The sequence below is a fragment of the Podarcis vaucheri genome, assembly GCF_965113315.1.
Source record: "Podarcis vaucheri genome assembly, chromosome: Z".
Lineage (NCBI taxonomy): Eukaryota > Metazoa > Chordata > Lepidosauria > Squamata > Lacertidae > Podarcis > Podarcis vaucheri.
In genome coordinates this window covers 46,693,005-46,712,983 of record NC_138758.1, presented here as the reverse complement: position 1 = coordinate 46,712,983, position 19,979 = coordinate 46,693,005, and the positions used below count along the sequence as shown (strand labels likewise).

General features: G+C 44.8%; 1 protein-coding gene across 2 annotated transcripts in view; it reads left to right on the top strand.

Annotated features, from left to right (window-relative positions):
* Positions 1 to 19,979, top strand: part of BRINP1 (BMP/retinoic acid inducible neural specific 1) — a 118,968-nt gene that overhangs the window by 27,747 nt on the left and 71,242 nt on the right. For both annotated transcript variants that reach the window (XM_082208881.1, XM_082208882.1), the window contains exon 2: positions 10,520 to 10,787. In XM_082208881.1, coding sequence (XP_082065007.1) covers positions 10,570 to 10,787 — 218 coding nt within the window. In that variant the 5' untranslated portion in view covers positions 10,520 to 10,569. The remainder of the gene's footprint in view (positions 1 to 10,519; positions 10,788 to 19,979) is intronic.

Genomic DNA, 19,979 nt, shown 5'->3' with positions numbered 1-19,979 from the left:
GGCTAATAAAAGCGAACTGGGAAGGGCTGGGCAATGGGCTCTGTGGGGTGGTGAATGCCTCCCTCTGTGAAGGGGGTCTTCCCGGACCTGTTTAAGGAAGTGGTTATTAAACTGTTTCTTAAAATACCATCTTTGGACCCAGCTGATATGGGAACAATCGTCCAGTTTCAAATATTCTATTCTTGGGCCAAATGATTGAGCAGGTGGTCGCTGAACAACTCCAAGCATGCCTGGAGGATGCAGACCACTTGGATCCCTTCCAGTCAGGATTCAGGCCTCATCATGGGACTGAAACTGCCTTGGCTGTGCTGGTCGATGATCTCCAGCAGGCTAGGGATAAAGGTAAAAGCTGTTTCCTAGTTCTTCTGGATCTCTCAGTGTCCTTTGACACCATTGACCATGACATCCTTCTGAACCGGCTAGAGGAGCAGGGAGCTGGGGCAGTGTTATGCAGTGGTTGTACTCCTTCCTCCTGGGCCATGTCCAAAAAGTGATGTTGGGGGATGAATGCTCAGACCCCTGGACACTCACTTGTGGGGTGCCTCAGGGCTCCGTCCTCTCCCCCATGCTTTTTAACATCTACATGAAGCTGCTGGGAGAGATCATCAGGGGGTTTGGGCTGGATGTTCACCAGTATGCAGATGATACCTAGCTCTACCTCTCCTTCAAATCAGAACCAGTGAAGGCAGTGAAGGTGCTGTGTGAGTGTCTGGAGGTAGTTGGAGCATAGATGGCGGCTATCAGATTGAGGCTGAATCCTGACAAGACAGAAATACTGTTTTGGGGGAACAGGGGGCAGGTGGGTGTGGGGGACTCCCTGGTCCTGAATGGGGTAACTGTGCCCCTGAAGGACCAGGTGTGCAACCTGGGAGTAATTTTGCCATGGAGGCGCAGGTCAATTTTGTGTCCAGGGCAGCTGTCTACCATTTCCATTTGGTACGTAGGCTGAGACCCTACCTGCCAACAGACTGTCTCATTAGAGTGGTACATGCTCTGGTTATCTCCCACTTGAGCTACTGCAGTGCGCTCTATGTGGGGCTACCTTTGAAGGTGACCCAGAAACTACAACTAATCCAGAATGCAGCAGCTGGACTGGTGACTGGGAGTGGCTGCCGAGATCATATAACACCAGTCATAAAGAATCTTAATTTGTTCCCAGTGTGTTTCCGAGCACAATTCAAAGTGTTGGTGCTGATCTTGAAAGTCCTAAACAGCCTTGGCCCAGTATACCTGAAGGAGCGTCTCCACCCCCATCATTCAATCCAGACACTGAGGTCCAGCGCCGAGGGCCTTCTGGCGGTTCCCTCACTGTGAGAGGCAAAGTTACAAGGAACCAGGCAGAGGGTCTTCTCGGTAGTGGCACCATCCCTTCTTCAGATGTCAAGGGGATAAAGAACTACACAACTTTTAGAAGACATCTGAAGGCAGCCCTGTATTCGGAGGTTTTTAATGTTTGATGTTTTAGTATGTTTCGATATATGCTGTAAGCTGCCTGGAGTGGCTGGGCAAACCCAGCCAGATGGGCGGGGTATAAATAAAATAACAATAATAATGTTATTATTGCTATTATTCCAGACCTATGGAGCAAAGTATTAAGAGCCCCCTGCTCCACACCATGGTTTCAATCCATCTCACCCCGCCCCCCGCATACCCTATTTGTTACGCAAAACCCAGCAATATAACAAAACTACATAATAAAAGTCATGTTTACTATGGGTGTTCAAAGCAATCATTTTTGGTCACCAGTTGCCTTTGAAAAATTGGACTCATTCCCTCCTGCTGACACAATGCCACCATTATTTAGCCCCCTGTGATTCATTAACTCCTGTGGTCACGCACACACATGCACACATTAAATGGCACACTTTAATTTAAAGTGGCAATGGCTCTCCTGTCTTCTGTTATTTTCAAACTTGCTTGCAGACTCCAGCATTTGGAGGACATTGATTGCAGCTGAATTGCCCCTAACACCTTCAGTGTTTCACAGAAGTACAATACACCTGTCCTGGCTCTTGGAGGGCATATTTCTCTGCATGGGCCAAAAATCAATACAAACTCAATCTTTTCCACTTCTGCCTTGCACCTTGCTCCTCCTCAACCCTGTATCCTGTTACACATTTTGCAAAGGCAACTGGTAGAGACTGCAATTTCTTCTTGTCACAGAGAGAGAAAGAACATTCTGATATCTGGATTAACACAGAAAAAACAACAGAAAGCAAGCTTGATTGATGAGAGAAACTCCAAAACACATTCCACACTTAATATTTGTGTCTGATATATGTCAGAGCAGAATTCAAGGTTAGGATACCCCTCTGAAGTTCGAAAGTACCTGAGAAGGAACACATCTGTTCTCCAGGCCAGATAGCTTTTCCTCATGTTAAAAGTGATTTTTGATGTAATAGGTTCTTGCTGGTTGAATAATTTACACTGCTTGTAGCACACAAAGAGCTGTGGTGGTGGTGGTGGTATGTGTGCATGTGTGTACATGTATAAGTAACCAGTTGATGCAATGGTTTGGAAGTGTTAAACTTTGCTGAGGAAGTGCAGGCTCAAATCTCTGTTTGGCTGCAAAGCTTTCTGTTCAGCCATAAAGCTCATTGGGTGACCTTCAGCTTCCCTTACAAGTTGGGGAAGCTGTGGCCCTCTGGATGCTGTGGCAGTTCTATTCCCATAATCTTTGACCATTGACTATGTTGGCTAGGGCCGATGCGACTTGGAATCTAGCAACATCTGGAATGCCACAGGTTCTCCATACCTATCCTGAATTGTGGTCAATGGTACCTTTGTGTTTAAACAAGCCAGCTTTACAGCCAGCTTCAAAGTTTGCTTGTTTTGAATAAAACTATATTTACATTAACCACAGTTTGCTGAGTTCAGATGGTTGAAGAAACTGTGATTATGCAAAAATGGGAGCAAAAAATTCTGATTTCCTCCACACAATTATATTGGAGGGGGGAAGTATGCGACCCTGAGGCTTGCTGTGGTTCATTCTCATCATTTTTAACAATGGTTTAGCATGTTGGCCAATGTGGTGCTCTTTAGATATTGTCAAACTCCAATTCCGATCATCGCTGACCATTGGCCATGCTAAGTGGGGCTGAAGGGAGTTGGAGTTCAACAACCTCTGGCAGGCACCACACTGGTTTAAGCATAACATCCAAGCTGGGTCAGCCCATAGGACCTGGTGAACTGGATGTAAGTCTCAGAGTGAGAGGTTCAGCTGATGTTAGAGCCTTCTTTCAGACCACCTTATATTCTTCCCTCAATGCCAGCTCTTCAGCTGACTCATTGTTCAATTCTTTACCTTTCAGAATGTTATGTAGCCCTGAAGGCAGGTAGTAGAGCTGCAGCAAAGTGGTCTACCAAGAGCAATTCGTTAGCTGTTTCTCTCCAGTGAAAGCCACAGGAAGCTGTGACCTTCTTCTTTTGTGCATTGCGGGGGTGGGGGTGTCTTATGAAATGTGGGACATGAAAATAAGGACAAGCGTACATAGACTAATTGTGTGTGAACGTGAAGTGAGAGGCAGCTTGTTTCATTATCGAGTTTTATAATCCCTGATTCCCCCAAATCTAGCAAAAACAGGTTATGTGAGGCTGGGAAAGTGAGAGAACATCTTGTTTGAAGGGGAATAGACATCTAAGTCTGATGTTAGGAGCCAAGGGCAGCCTGGAATATGAAACAAGAGCTTTGTAATGACCCTCTAAAAGGGGGCATTTTATGTGGAGGAGCACTGACCTGGTGTTTCAAGACTTAATGCAAAGGTGGGAATCTCAGGCCTGGATCAATAGCCATTTCAGTAACTCACTATGAAAGGGCTTGGATATAATGCTAAACCATAGTTTAGTGTTACATGCACAAGTCTCAAGCTTCTGCACCCCCTCCCTCAAATCTTCTCCTCTGGTATAGTTGCAAGGAAATCAGAAGCATTCACTTCCATTTGAAATGAAACACACTGCATTGTTCATCTGAACAGGGTTAATTTAAGCTGTAGTTCACCTGAAGAACTGAAGATCCATCCATGGTTTCTGATCCTACCTTGGTTGGATAAACCAACAGGTGGGGTGGGGGAGGGGCATGGGAAGTGAGTGGCATGGCCTATGGAGAGTTCCAATGTCCTTATATACATTTGTCCCCCAGGCCTGAGTTCCCCTGAGTTCTGTTTACTATCAACTTATTTCCCTCTTTACCTGTAGAACACGAGTGGACTACACTGACTGACAGTCATTCACCTACTCAGGGCTAAACCAAATGCAATGGCAACAATTTGATTACAGTGGTACCTCAGGTTACATACGCTTCCGGTTACATACGCTTCAGGTTACAGACTCTGCTAACCCAGAAATACTACCTCGGGTTAAGAACTTTGCTTCAGGATAAGAACAGAAATTGTGCTGCAGCAGCAGCAGTGGGAGGCCCCATTAGCTAAAGTGGTGCTTCAGGCTAAGAACAGTTTCAGGTTAAGAACAGACCTCCAGAACAAATTAAGTTCTTAACCTGAGGTACCACTGTATGCCTCTCAAGCACATGAAGTTTTGCCGGTAATGAAGCCAGTCTTCTGAGGAGTAACACCCCCCCCCCAGTCCCCAGTTTCTAGATAGGTATAAAGTCATGTGCTGGCATTTTGTGTCCTTGTGTATGCAGATGACCTCAAGCCATGATCAGGAGTCCACCAATACTGACTTGACTTGCAAACCAGCCATTTATTGTGGTCATCTTCACACACACCCAACTCCTCCATTCTTTGGCATGCATGCACGGAGAGCTGGGGGCAGGGTGCTCATTCGTTTGCACAAGGGAATGGAGAAGATAAGAAATAACAGCTTGGAAATAACTGCTGCTGTTTCTTACCTGTTTTCAAAAACTGCAGTAGAATTGAGACCTCTGAGATAGGGACCTTGTTGGTTCTGGGTATCCTGTGAAGCTAAAGTATCCATGACAAACAGCCGTCCAACCTCTGCTTAAACATCTCCAAGGAAGAAGTGTCCACAACCTCCTGGTGGAGACCACTGCACTGCCAAACAGCTCTTTCTGTCAGAAAGGTTTTCTGTATGTTTAATCAGAATCTCCTTTCTTGTAACTTGAAGCCACTGGTTCAAGTCCTACCCTCCAGAGCAGGATAAAACAAGTTTATTCCCTCTTCCATGTGACAGCCCTTCAGGTATTTGAAGATGGCTATCATATCTCCTCTCAGTCTCCTCTTTTCTAGGCTACACACCCAGCTCCTTCAAGCACTCCATATAAGTCTTGGTTTCCAGACCCTTGATCATCTTGGTTGCCCTCCTCCTGCACATATTCCAGCTTGTCAACATCCTTCTTAGATTAAGGTACCCAGAATTGGACGCAGTATTCCAGGTGTGGTCTGTTCAAGGCAGAATAGAGTGGTACTATTACTTCCCTTGTTCTAGACACTATACTTATGATGCAGCCTAGGATAGCATTAGCATTTTTTTGCTGCTAGATCACACTGTTGACTAATGTTAAGCCTGTGGTCCACCAAGACACCTAGATCTTTTTCACATGTCCTACTAGTAAGCCAGGTGTCCCTCATCTTATATTTGTGCATCTGGTTCTTCCTATCTAAGTGCAGACCTTACATTTGTCCCTACTGAAATTAATATTGTTAGCTTGGGCCCAGTTCTCCAATCTGTTAAGGTCATTTTGAATTCTGATTCTGTCTTCTGCAGCATTAGCCATCCCTCCCAGTTTGGTGTCATCTGCAAATTCGATGAGCATCCCCTCAATTCTTTCATCCAAGTCATTTCTAAAGGTGTTGAACAACAGGCTCTGGACAGAACCCTGCAGAACCCCACTTGTCACTTTTTTCCAGGATGACGAGGAACCATTCACGAGTACTCTTTGGGTTCAGTCAGTCAACTGGCTACAAATCCACCTAACAGTTACCTCGTCCAACCCACATTTTACCAGCTTCCTTACAAGAATATCATGGGGGACTTTGTCAAAAGCCTTACTGATCAAGATACACAGCATTCCTCTGATCCACCAAGCTTGTAACTTCATCAAAAAAAGAAATGAGATTCTTCTGGCATGACTTATTTTTGAGAAACGCATTCTGGCTCTTAGTAATCACAGAATCCTTTTCTAAATCCTCACAGACCAACTGTTGAATTATCTGTTCTAGGACCTTTCCTGGTATTGATGTCAAGCTTACCAGTTGGTAGTTACCTGGGTCTTCTCTCCCCCCTCTTTTGAAGATGTGGAGTAACCTCATCTTCTCCCTCTCCCTCCCTTCAAGTCCCATTCTCTATTATAGTCCTTTTATGACAAAAATCCATTTGTGCAGGTGATATAGCCCACAAATCACAAGCTTAATTACTCAACTTATTTACTTAATTACTTCTGACGATGCTTAATTGCATTTTGTTTCTTAATTGCTCAGTGCAGGGCTAGCTTACAGTTAGCATGCCCACTCCCTTCAGAATGATTCTGAGATCTACGCTCATTCCAATCATAAAACCTTGGACATTTCATTAGATTCATGTGCCTCTGACAGTTTCTATATACTTTCTGATAGCATTTCTTGTCAACTTTGGATGTCACCACTTTGATTCTTCATGTAGTGGTCTCTTAAAGTGAAGGCATAAAATTCATAACAGAATCCTATAAAGAACACATAACAAAGCAGTAAAGGAAAATTACTAGTAGCCTCAATCAAGTCTCTCCTCTAAACATCGCAAAAAAAAGATGCATTTTAACTAACCATCTAAAACTACAGAGAGAGTGGAATAGTTGTGCCTCAACCCAAAGTTAAATAATACTGCTGTAGTACAGGCTCCCCCAACCTGTGCCCTCAGATATTTTTTGTAAAAGAATTGCCATTATTACTAATATTATTCATAGTGGTAGTCGGTGCTTTTTTCAGTCAAAGCACACCAGAGCACAGTTTGAGCACCTTTCAGGTGGGTGCCATTGTAGGCTAGTGCTCCCCATGCCTGCTTCTTGCCTTTATGTACTTCTCAGAAGCCCAAATCGAACATTTGAAGTCATAACAGAAGCTGGGCAGCATGTGCAAGTCTACAATTTTTTAAAGGTCTATGACTCCACCTAGCAGCTAGCCACTCCTAGCTATCACTGGGGCGGGGCTAATTTGTGTTTCCTTTTCTTCAGTCTGCCTCCTGTGTAGTAGCGGTGGGCTTTAAGCTTTCCAGCTAGGCATCTACTGTTGCATTCACACACACGATTGTGCAAGGGCCCTTCCAAGCTGCCCTAGCCATCCACATGAATCTAAGAAAATGAGGGAGGTGGGGGCACATTTGTTTTACTTGCAGGGTAAAATAATCAGGGGCATTAGAATCTGGCCCGAGTCACCTGCTGACTAACTGTAACAACTTCATGGTGAGTTCTGGCACCTATTTTCTTGAATAAAAGCACTGGTGATAGTAGAAGTAATGAATATATTGCTTAATACCTACTTTCTAAACAGAAAAAGCAACAGTTGAACAACGTTGTTAAAACACAGATACAACATAATTAAAATGCAAGAAATAAAACAATCCCAGAAGATGGGGGACATCTGGCTTGTAAAAAGAAGTTTAATGTAAGTCAATAGCTAACGATTCTAAGCTGCATCAGATTATAATGTCCAGATCTTAGTACCACTGTATTCTCCCTTGGTCAAACCACACCTGGAGTACTGTGTCCAGATCTGGGTGCCACAATTTAGGAAGGATATTGAGAAGCTGGAACATGTGCAAGGGAGGGTGACCAAGATGATCAAGGGTCTCGAAACCAAATATTTTGAGGAACGGTTGAGGGAGTTGGGTATGTTTAGGCTAGAGAAGAGGAGACTGTGAGGAGAAATGATAATCTTTAAATATCTAAAGGGCTGTCACATGGAAGATAGAGCAAGCTGGTTTTCTCCTCCGGATGGTTGGACCCGAACCAATGGCTTCAAGTAACAAGAAATGAAATTCCAATTCAATATCAGGATGGAGCAGAATTATGTTCAGTCCTCATTTTAAAATGAACTGATCTAACTGGAAACTAAGCCTTATGACAAGCAGTTGAAGGAGCTGGGTATGTTTAGCCTGGAAAAGAGGAGACTGAAAGGATATATGATAACCAGTTTCAGAAACCTGAAGGGCTGTCACATGGAAGAGGGAACGAGCTTGATTTCTCATGATCTGGAGGGTAGGACACAAACCAATGGCTTCAAGTTACATGAAAGGAGATTCTGGCTAAATATACGGAAAAACTTTCTGACAGTAAGAGCTGTTTGGCAGTGGAAGAGACTCCCATGAGAGGTTATGGACTCTCCGGCTGCCGAACTCTCCGGCTGCCGGACTCTCCGGCTGCCGGACGTCCATCGATCTCCCGTAGACAGGCAGATCCAGCAGTTAGCGACACGAAGCCTCAGAAATAGATTGGCTGCATTCCAGGGCTTGTGCACACTGTTCTTTATCAGCAGAAAGCACAGCCAGAAAGCTTGCACCGCAGAAGAGCATATTTTACAGATTTTATTTAGCGTTGAACAGAACAAAGAAAAACATGACCGTTCTCAGTCAGCGTCTCTGACCGGCTGAAATCGAAAGGAATAGCAAACATAAACATCCTGTGAACAGGACATGCGCAGACTCTGTTACTTACAAAGCCTGCTCCCTTTTAAGGTGGAACGGAAATATCCTAACAGGATGGCCATCAGTCATGGATGCTTTAGCTGAGATTCCCCATTGCAGGGGGTTGGACTAGATGACCCTTGGTGTGCCCTAACAACTCTACGATTCTATTCTTTGAACTCTCAGGAAGATCTTTCTGACAGTAAGAGCTGTTCGACTGTGGCACGGAGTCCCTAGGAAGGTGGTGGAGGCTCTCTGTAATTGGAGGTTTTTAAAGCAGATGCTTAAGTTTTAGTTGCTTAAGTTATCAGTGCAGCATTGCAGGAGGATTGGATTAGATCAGGGGTCGGCAAGATTCATCTTGCCTAGACCGGATCAGTCCCATGGAGATCCCTCCATCACACATGGGCAGACGTGATTTTCGGCACGCGAAAGCGAGTCCCCGCATTGTGCTGCGCCGGTTTAGTGCAGCTCGCGAGCAAGTCGCTTGGTTCGGGGGTGGCTTGTGGGCCGGTCAAATGACCTCCGCGGGCCGCTTCCAGCCCATGGGCCTTAGGTTGGTGACTCCTGGATTAGATGATCCTCAGTGTCCCTTCCAACTCTACAATTCTATGATTAAAACATTAAAATGCAAACCACCAGTGTTGAAATGAGCAACAAAACGATCCCATTAAAGCTGCTGTGCAATTAAAACAAAATTCTTGTGTTAAGAGGTCAAGAAACTGCTTGTGTATAAACAGGGCAAGATGAATGGCAGTGAGGATGGGGGCCTCTCACATTTCAGCAAGGAGCATATTCTGCAACACCCACATTGCCAGTGAAGAAGCTGATAAGCATCATGCCTTTGTAAGGCTAACTAGGGCCTATTTGTTGATCTTAATGCTCTTACTGGACAACAGAGAGAACACCTGGCATTTAGGCAGCCTAGCCACTGCATATTTTGTTGTACTACAACTCCCATCATCCCTGACCATTGGCTAAGCTGCCTGGGGTGATGGGATGTGTAGTCCAACTACATCCTGGGACCCAGAGTTTGCTTATTTATTTCATAAAAATGATATACTGTTTGATTATAAAAAAGAAAAAAAAGTAAAACAAAAAGTTCACAACCCTGCTTTAAAACATATGGAAGTTAAATTACTGAAAAGGATTAAAATCACCTCAACTTTCTAAGCATCTGGGTAGGCTTGTTTAAACAAGAATGCTTTTAGTAGGCACCAAAAAGAGAACACTGAAGGTGGCTTCTTGATCCCAATAGGCAATAAGTTCCAAAGTTGTAGTCACTGCCGCAGTAAACAATCAGGTTCTTACCAATGTGGAACTGGCATTATGTGGCACCTGTAGTAGTACCAATTTCACTGGTTGACCCAGTCACGTGGGGTAAGGCAGTCTTGTAGAGAACACTTTGCTGGAGAATAACCCCTTGAACATACTGAGTTATTATGCACAAGAATGCAGCCTCCAAGGAAGAGACAGAGACATTGTGCCTTGAAGATCAGATGTACATCAGTGCACATGCATGAACATCAAGGCCTCATGTCACACACACAGTCTGCCATTCCATTTGCTGTAGCTTTTGAGGTTCGTTTCCCCACTACTGATGTGCTGATATAAGGACAATTATGCATCTTTATTAAACTCTCAATCTGTCTATCTTTATGAAACACCTTTAGCTGAAAGCACAAACTTTCTCTTTGTTTTCCAATTAGCACAATCAGGCTAGCATACAGTATACAGAAGGCAGAATGACAGCCTTCAGCAATGGAAAGTGTTTGGGTGTGAGTTCCTGAATACTTTTGGATGAACGCAAGTGGAAACTGTAGGCAAATATCCTATTGGTAATTTAAAAACAAGCACTGAAACCGCTCTTCTTTGCCCCTGTTTTTCTCTTTCCTTTCTTCCCCCCCTACCTTTCCTCTACTCCCCCTTTCCCCTCCCTACACAGGACTCCACAGAATGGAGCAAGAATGAGAGGAAAAAGGCAGACAGAAAAGCATGAACTGGAGGCTTGCTGAGTTCCTCTACTTCCTCTTTATATGGGACCATATAACAGTACAGCCCTCCCACCAGCAACCCGCTGCGACCAACCAACATGTCTCCAAGGAATTTGATTGGCTTATTTCAGACAGAGGGCCCTTCCACCACTCGCGGAGCTACTTATCCTTTGTGGAAAGACATCGTCAGGGATTTACAACCCGGTATAAAATATACAGGTAAGGAGGAATCTTTTGTTTGGGGGTGCTTTTCATTAAACCAATAGCTTCCCTTTGATGTCTTTTGAGTGGTACATGGATGATAGGCAGCTGCAAACTAGAGGATGGGTGATACCTGACTTGTGAAAAGGAGCTCAGAATTGCTGAATATGACTGGCAGCATGGCAGCTGCAAAAAAGGCTAATGCAGACTTTAGCGGCATTGATAGGGCTATAGTTTCCCAGTTGTGAGAAGTGAGAGTTCCATCCCCCACCGCGCTCACTGTTCTTGAAGAACTGTCACATGAGGCTTGTTTGTATGTTGCACTGAACACAGGAACAAGCTGTCTCTACACCATAGCTGTCAATTTTTCCCTTTTCTTGCGAGGAATCCTATTTGAAATAAGGGAAAAGGGGAACGTTTACAGCTATTCTCTACACATGTGAAAGAGTGGACACTTGTAGATTTGCACAGCTCAGCTATTGTGTACATATCCATAAACTGTATATTCATTGAACAATACATGTGGATTATGGTAGAAGCGTATATCCCGACTATCTGTGTACATGGATACATGGACTGTACACTTGTAGCATCTGAACACCTCTATGGAAGAGGGCAAAGACATCTGCACCACAGGGGGTTGGAATAGATGAACCTTGGGGTTCATTATAACCCCACAATTCTGTGGTTCTATGTGCTCTGCTGCCCTAAAGGAGAGAATTAGATCAAATTCAGGATGGCAGATTTCTCTTGGATCAGCTGGAAAATCTGCTTGGCCATAGACGTGGTTGGCAAGGACAGGAGAGAGGTCTTTTGTGCAAAGAGACCCCCCGCCCCCCAAAAATCTTACTTTAATAAAGGCTCCTGGGGTGGGTGGGTGTGAGATAAACCAGAGCCTTTGGTGATATGGTTTTAGTCTGCTATTGCTGTTTTGATTTTTTATTAAACTCTTTTATGATTTTGCTTGATGATACTCTTCCCACCCCATGCACTGCTCATTGTTTACTTTTATTGTTAGGGTTGGCTATAATTTTGTTGAGATATAAATTGGAACCCACCTCAAACTTTGCTAGGTGTAAGTGGTCAAATAAGTAAATAAGTAAGCCATCTAAGCAAGTAAATAAATAACCAAGCAACCCGAGGTCAAAATATGTCAATGGGCAAGGCAAATGCGGCTATAGAATCAGTTTCTATGCATTGCTTTATAATGTGATATTTTATGGAGATCTTGGGGTCTTGAGTCTTGTGTCAGACATGGAGAATGGAAGAGGATTGCTTTCAGAAGGCATGGTACATTCACGGAAGTTGGTGTTAGTTCCATGCTGTTTGGGGTGATATGAAATATTTTTTATGCCAGTGATGTGGGGTCTGAATTACGATGCCCCTCCCTGCAATTCTTTCTCTGTGCATTGAATTCCTTCATAATGGAAGGAATTTGAAGCTTTTTAGTTTAGAGAAAAGGCAGGTAAGAGGGGCATGAAAGAAGTGTATAAAATTATTCATTGTGTGGAGACAGTGTATAGGAAAAAGTCCCCCCCTTCCCCTCTCATAATACAAGAGATTCTTACTTGTGTAAGAATGCAAATACCTATTTCAACAGTTTTTTAAAAATCACCACCTGTGCATAGCTTACCTTTAGAAGCTTTTAGAGACAAGGTTGTATAACCTAGAACAACTATGATATTCAAAGATGCTATGATATTCAAAGATGTGGATCATCTCCCTTCTCTGTTTCCCTTTTAACAAAGAAATCACTTGTAAACAAGAAAAAAGAAAAGTTTACTCACATATAAGTCTTGACAGGATTAAGGATGCAAATCAGTGAGGCAATAGTTCTTATAGTTACAAAAGACCATTGTCCAGTTCAAAATGGTGTGTAACTCTGTGGAGAAGACTCTACAGGCAATCTATCCCATTAAAGGTAAGAAGAGTGTGCTGTGACTAGGGCTGGGTGATGTTGGGTTTGCAACATTGTGATTTATCATCAACCAAACATCGCAGTTTGGCGATAAACCATGATGTTGAAAGAAACTGCATCAGCCCTTGCCAGCAAGGCACTGGGGTGAAAGTGCCTCATCTCTCACTGCTGGAGCTGAGGCACTTTCACCCCAGTGCCTTGTGGGCTGGGGCCAGTGCATCTGGGGCTGAGGCTCAGCTGGGGTGTGTGTGTGTGTGTGTGTGGAAAAGCTCCTGTCCCCAGCTGAGTGAGCCCTGGTGTCCTTGCCACTCACACACGAGTGCCAAAAACAAAACCCTGTGTTGCAATGAGAACCAATCACAGAAATATAGACACAACAGGTAGGCTAATAACTGCTAAAGCACGTGTAATAAAATAATGATATCATTCAAAAGGTAGAAATAAATCTATTAGAATTCATATATACAATGTAACAGACTAGTGGCGCAGAACGTTAAGCCATGTGTTCAAGATAGGCGTTAAAGGTCAGTCTCACAATGGTTATGCAAAGGTTTCAACAGAAAGTCTCAAAAGTAAAGTTTTCTCAATAGTTTTTCAAACGTTTCAATGGAAGACGTCCCAGAAGTCTCAAGGACAGTGTTTCCAGAATGATACTACTGTTTTGTGATAGTTTTCATCAGCTGAAAATACACAAGTGGCAGGGATGGCGGGGCTCCTTCCTGAGGCTCCTTCTGCTTTTGCTGGCTGGTGGGGGGGGCGGCGGCGGCGTGAGCAATCTCGCTCGCTCACCCCACCCCACTCCCCGAAGACAGGCCAAGCATTGCCTTTGTCCATGCAGGTGCGCTGGCTCTTTCCTCCTGGGGTGGTCGTTCACCCTGGGTAGAAAGACGCAGCCCACTCTCCCGGGGTGAAGTCCACAAGGCAGGGCGGTCTGACGCTGCTGGTGCGCCACCTGGCAAAGCCTGACCCCCGTGGCAAGGCTGAAGGCCTGCCTCAGCCGCAGCTGCCTTGCTGGCGTTGGGGAATCTAATGGAGCTCGCACCAGCAGCTGTTCCCCCACAAGGGAGAAGTGTGACAGAGCCCACGCCTCCCGAGCTGAGCAGCCAGGGCTCTCTCAACCGGAGAGGAGGAGCACCTCAACGGAGCCCCCACCCCAGCGCTGGCTTGTGCAGCTGGTGGCAGGTTGAGGGCTCTGTAAAACTGCTTGGCTGAGGTGAGGGCAATGGTGCGCCGCTCTGCCAAGCAGATTAAAGAGGCAGAGGGAGGAACAAACTATATCAGCACCTCACCGATGTAGCTTGTTTCTCCTTCTGCCAATATGAGGACAGAAGATGGCTTCACTCAGTGGTATATTGCTGGCGAAACTGCTGCCTTCTGACTCCGCTTGCCTCCAGCACTCGGCTACAGCTTGTTTCTCCCTTGGCGCTGGTAGAAGAGGGACTCAGAAGGAAGTTTCCCCCATGATATACCACTGAGTGAAACTGTCATCACAGTCTGCCCCTCGTACTGGTCCTGGGTGATATGTTGATATATTGCCCAGGCCTAGCTGTGACAGGAAGATGATTAAGTTTTCTATTTTTCCTCCTTCTGCTATAATGGTTTAGAGGATATAACATCAGACACTCCCCTGTCTGTAATTCTCTAGCAACCGTGCATTTGCGATTTTGGCTTCAGATTCTCCCACAATTTTGACAGAGCATATAAGTGAATTGTAGAATTTGCTCCCAGAATGTAGTAACAACCCTCAAATTGAAGGGATTTAAAAGAGGATTCAACAAATTCATAGAATATAAAGTTATCAGTTGTTGCCTACATTCTCCCTCCACTGCTGGAGGCAGAATGGCCCTCGGAAGAGTTTGCTTGTTTATTTTATTTATTTCATAAAATTTATACACTGCTTGATCTTTTTTTTAAAAAAAATGTTTACAAAAGATAAAACGGTAAAATAAAGGAAAAAATTGCAAATGTACTTTCAAAAATGTGAAAGTTACAAATAGTAACACTGATTAAAATCACCTCAGTTTCTTAGCATCTGGGTAAAAGGTAAAGGGTAAAGGGACCCCTGACCATTAGGTCCAGTTGTGACCGACTCTGGGGTTGCCCTCCAGAAAATTACGCTGAAATGGCAGGATTGCTATGTCTCCTCTTAATCTTTCCTCTTGTTTTAACACACCCAGTTTTTTTAACCCAAACCTCCTAGGACTTGGTTTCTAGGCTCTCCTGGTTGTCCACCTCTGAACATGCCCTAGTTTGTCCATGGATTTTTCTTAAAAGGAGTCACCCAGAACTGGACACAATGTTCTAGAGGGTAGGAGTTGTGGAATCTTAGTGATAGCAAGCTCTGCAGTTGACTGCATTGTGGAAGTGAATGTGAATATTCCCCTTGCCGGTCACGTACAAAGATAGTAATGGACATCTTCATTTGTAGAGGAAATTGCAGAGTAGGAATTTTTATTATAAATAAATGGAAAAAATTAAAAAATCAACAACATGCACAGAGGCTACATAACTCTAAATATAGATGAAGCAAACATTTGTGGGCTCCATCTGGAAAGATTATTTCCTCTTATAATTGGCTGACTAAATAACTGTTAGGGTTGGTTTAGTTATAATTATTTCTTTAAAGGTTTCCCCCTCCACGGTAAAAAATTGCTTATTTCACAGTAAAAATGTGCCATTTCATGGTACATTGATCAAAAAAAGGAGGGAAAAAAAGGAAAATAAGAAAGACATTTTTGTGGGTAAATGGAATACATTTATTAATATCAGAAAACAGTTCTGTCATACTTTCCCGTATTTATGACGGATGTTCATGCACTAAATTGACATGTTTTGCGAGTTACAAATATGACTGGAAAGAGGAGTAAATGATTTTTATGGGTGGAAATGAATGCTTGCCACAAGACGTTAGAAACAACCCAGCTGGATCAGAACAAAGACCTATTATTACCACCACCACCACATTTGCTGGATACTGCATAAGATAGGTTCTCTGGGCATTTTGCCAAATCAGTCACAGTGTACCTGCCACTTATGTGAGGTCCACATGCAAAGGCAAAACCTTTCAAAGTCAGGAGCCCCTGAAACCACCACTGCCTGTTGCAAGAGGGACCCTTCCCAGGAGGTACCTTCCTTACTGGCCTCTAGGAGGATTCTAGTGCTGTCACGCCTCCTTCCAAAAGTCTGTTAAAGAAGGTGCTGCCATGCTTACTTGGCCTTGGGAAGTTGACACAATGGCTCTGGGACACTGTCAGAACTTTCTCACTCTCACAGGGCAGGTGGGGTATAAAGTAATAAATGGAGAGCAGGGAGTGGTGGGCTTCCTGGCTTTCCATCAGAAATTCAGCAGGCACTTCACTTTAAATAATTTTATTAATTTTCATTCTATGTTATATATATTGAATACAGGAAAAAGCATACATTCAATTAAAGTCCCCCCCTGTCCCCACCGTAACAACCCCAACTACATCCAGTTGCATTAGTATTAATAAAATATAACCTTACTTCAATAGCTGATGACTTAAAATGTGTTGTTTCACAGGTTTCCATGTGTTTTGTGTAGTTTGTAGATGAATCTTTGCAGATTATTGTGTTGTCTTCTTTTCTTGTACTTTTCTGTCAACTTTTCCATCAAGATTAAATCCCAAACATAAGTGTATCAGACTTCATATATGTTCAGTGTCCTCCAGTGCCTAGCAACAGCAAAACGTGCTGCAGTTACAAGATGCAGAGTTAAGTCTCTGTTCCTAAATTCTTATGCTTCATCTGCAAATATTGAAAGTAGTGCCATTTGGGGATTTATTAATTTTTTTAAAAAAAATGTTTTACAGGTGATTTTTTAAATGTGTTTTTTGGTGTGTGTGTGTGTCTTGTACACAAATGTGATATGTGTTTTAATGTTGTATGTAACTTGCCCGGGGTTCTTAGGGTGAAGGGCAGGTAATTAATACAGCAATGATAGTATTGTGGCTACCCAGCCGTGTAGCATTAGCTACCCAGCCCTTGCTTCCAACGTGACCCTACCCCGTCCCACTTCCTCTGAGGCCAGGAGAGGAGCACCGGGCCGGGCACGGTGGGAGCCCCTGCTAGGCTGCCTGCTTCACGTCCCCTCAAAAATCCATGCCCCGGCCCACGGCCCTGCTGGCACCACTCACGCTATGCCCCTGGGTCTCCCCATAGGCTTCTGGTTGGCCACTGTGAGAACATGAGAACATGGAAACTGTCTGTTTTCATGGACAACCCATGCAATGTTGGCGAAACTACTGAAAGGCAAGCATGTCATTCTGAGGGATTTTAATCTGAGACCTTTCACATATAAGGCATGCTATGTACCATTGAGATACACTTCTTTCAGAAAGAATGGATGTTGCAGCACCGAAGGGAACTTTGGACAGGATGTGGACAGGCTGCTAGGACGAATGAAACCAACCACCTCTCTCCCTGATCCTTGCCCATCCTGGCTTATAAAAGCTAGCCAGGAAGGGCTGGGCAATGGGTTTTGTGAGGGAGCCTTCCCAGACCCGCTGAAAGAGGCGGTTATTAAACCGCTTCTTAAAAAGCCATCTTTACATGCGGCCAATATCGCCCAGTCTCAAATCTTCCATTCTTGAGCAAGGTGATTGAGCGAGTGGTTGTTGAACAACTCCAGGCATGCCTGGAAGAAGCAGACCATTTGGATCCCTTCCAGTCAGGATTCAGGCCTCATCATGGGAGTGAAACTGCCTTGGTCGCACTGGTTGATGATCTCTGGCGGGCTAGGGATAAAGGTGAGATCTGTTTCCTAGTTCTGTTGGATCTCTCAGCAGCTTTTGATACCCTTGACCATAACATCCTTCTAGACCATCTAGAGGGACAGGGAACTGGGGGCACTGTTATACAGTGGTTCCGTTCCTTCCTCCTGGGCCGTGTTCAGAAATTGGTGGTGGGGGATGAGTGTTCAGACCCCTGGGCTCTCACTTGTGGGGTGCCTCAGGGTTCTGTCCTCTCCCCCGTGCTTTTCAACATCTACATGCAGCCGCTGGGAGAGATCATCAGGGGGTTTGGGCTGGGTGTTCATCAATATGTGGATGATACCCATCTCTACCTCTCTTTCATATCAGAACCAGTGAAGGCAGTAAAGGTCCTGTGTGAGTGTCTGGAGGCGGTTGGAGGATGGATGGTGGCTAACAGATTGAGGTTGAATTCTGACAAGACAGAAGTACTGTTTTGGGGAGACAGGAGGTGGGCAGCTGTGGAGGACTCCCTGGTCCTGAGTGGGGTAACTGTGCCCCTGAAGGACCAGGTGAGCAGCCTGGGAGTCATTTTGGACTCGTAGCTGTCCATGGAGGCTCAGGTCAATTTTGTGTCCAGGGCAGCTGTTTACCATCTTCATCTGGTACACAGACTGAGACCCTATCTGCTCGCGGACTGCCTTGCCAGAGTGGTGCATGCTCTGGTTATCTCTTGCTTGGACTACTGCAATGCACTCTATGTGGGGTTACTTTTGAAGGTGACCCGGAAACTACAACTAATCCAGAATGCGGCAGCTAGACTGGTGACTGGGAGTGGCCGCCGAGACCACGTAACACCGGTCTTAAAAGACCTACATTGGCTCCCAGTCCATTTCCAAGCACAATTCAAAGTGTTGGTGATGACCTTTAAAGCTCTAAATGGCCTCGGTCCAATATATCTAAAGGAGCATCTCCACCCCCATTGTTCTACCTGGACACTGAGGTCCAGTGCCAAGGGCCTTCTGGCAGTTCCCTCACTGTGAGAAGCCAAGTTACAGGGAACCAGTCAGAGGGCCTTCTCGCTAGTGGCACCCACCCTGTGGAATGCCTTCCCACTAGATGTCAAAGAGAACAACAACTAACAGACTTTTAGAAGACATCTGAAGGCAGCCCTGTTTATGGAAGCTTTTCATGTTTGATGAATGACTGTATTTTAATATTTTGTTGGAAGCCGCCCAGAGCGGCTGGGGAAGCCCAGCCAGATGGGTGGGGGTATAAATAATAAATTATTATTATTATATTCTGGTGAAAAACTTTCTCCCATAAGGACTGGGGCTGAATGGACCCTTTTTGAGCCCCTGCTTCCAGACCAGTTCCTTAGGGTCTACCTCTTTTGTTGGAGAACTGCAGGATCTTTAACAGCCATTGCTCTGGCCTGAAGATGGTTGTTTAATCCTTTGATCCAAGGCATGGTCATAACGAACGGGGGCAGGGGGTAGCTCCCCCCATCAGTCAAAATCAATAAAAATTGCAGGTTCTGCCCCCCCAAAAAAAAAACCTGCTCTCCCTAACAAAAACCCTGGCTACACCCATGTTCCAGGGTCTCCCACACATGGTGTTCTCCCTTTACCATTGGAATAGTGAGGTGTGGGAGACACTCAGTTCTTTGGAACCAGAGAAAGATACCTGTGAGGGTCATGGCTTGGGACTCTCAGATTTGGTTCAATGGATGCCTGCTTGCCAGCCAGCATCAGCTTTAGTGGGTTGTTGAGCTCATTAGGCTCAGAGCCAGGAACCCAATCCAACTGATCTGAAGGTGGCATTGTAGCCTTCAACAGTATCCCAGCCCTTTCTAGACTCCAGGGTCTTGATGTATAATAAAACCAGGAAGCTCAAATCAAAATCAAATATCTTTAATACGGTCAATGACCAACAAGAAAACCAGGAAGCTGTCGTGGTCCCAACCCAGGAACCCTCAGGCAAGGATGAAATGGATCCACTCCTTAGTCTTCTCATTAAATGCTGTGGCACCAGAGTAATATGAACCCCGAGGAGATGCATCTTCTGTCAGCATTTTGATGACCAGTCCACAGACTCCTTGGAGGATCAGGACAGTCCTGAGTAATGTTCCTCATGGCATTCCCCACAGATCAAGTCTCTACTGCTAGAAAATGACCCTTTAACTGGGCAGATGGGAGTGGAGCTTCCATCTTGATTCCCTAGACCCTAGACCAAACCACAAAGCTCTGTCAGTTGCTCTATGACACTGCTTAGACATTGATTTGATCCCTGCATTGCAGGGAGTTGGGCTAGATTACCTTTCAGGTCCTGTGCTGCTCTACAATTCTATGACTCCAGGCCCATTTTAAATTAATATGTCAACTGTATGGCTTCTGACATCCCTTGCAAGGCTGCCTCAGTCCTTGTACAAGATCCTAAAATCTCCTTGCGTTTCATCCCCTCTTTTCTGTAATCCAGGGCCTGCTATTTTCATCCTGCCTGGGCCTTCACCTTTCTTTGGCAGTGGACATCACCATGACTCTGAATGGAAGCCTCTAGTTAACCACAGTTTCCAAAAAGGGA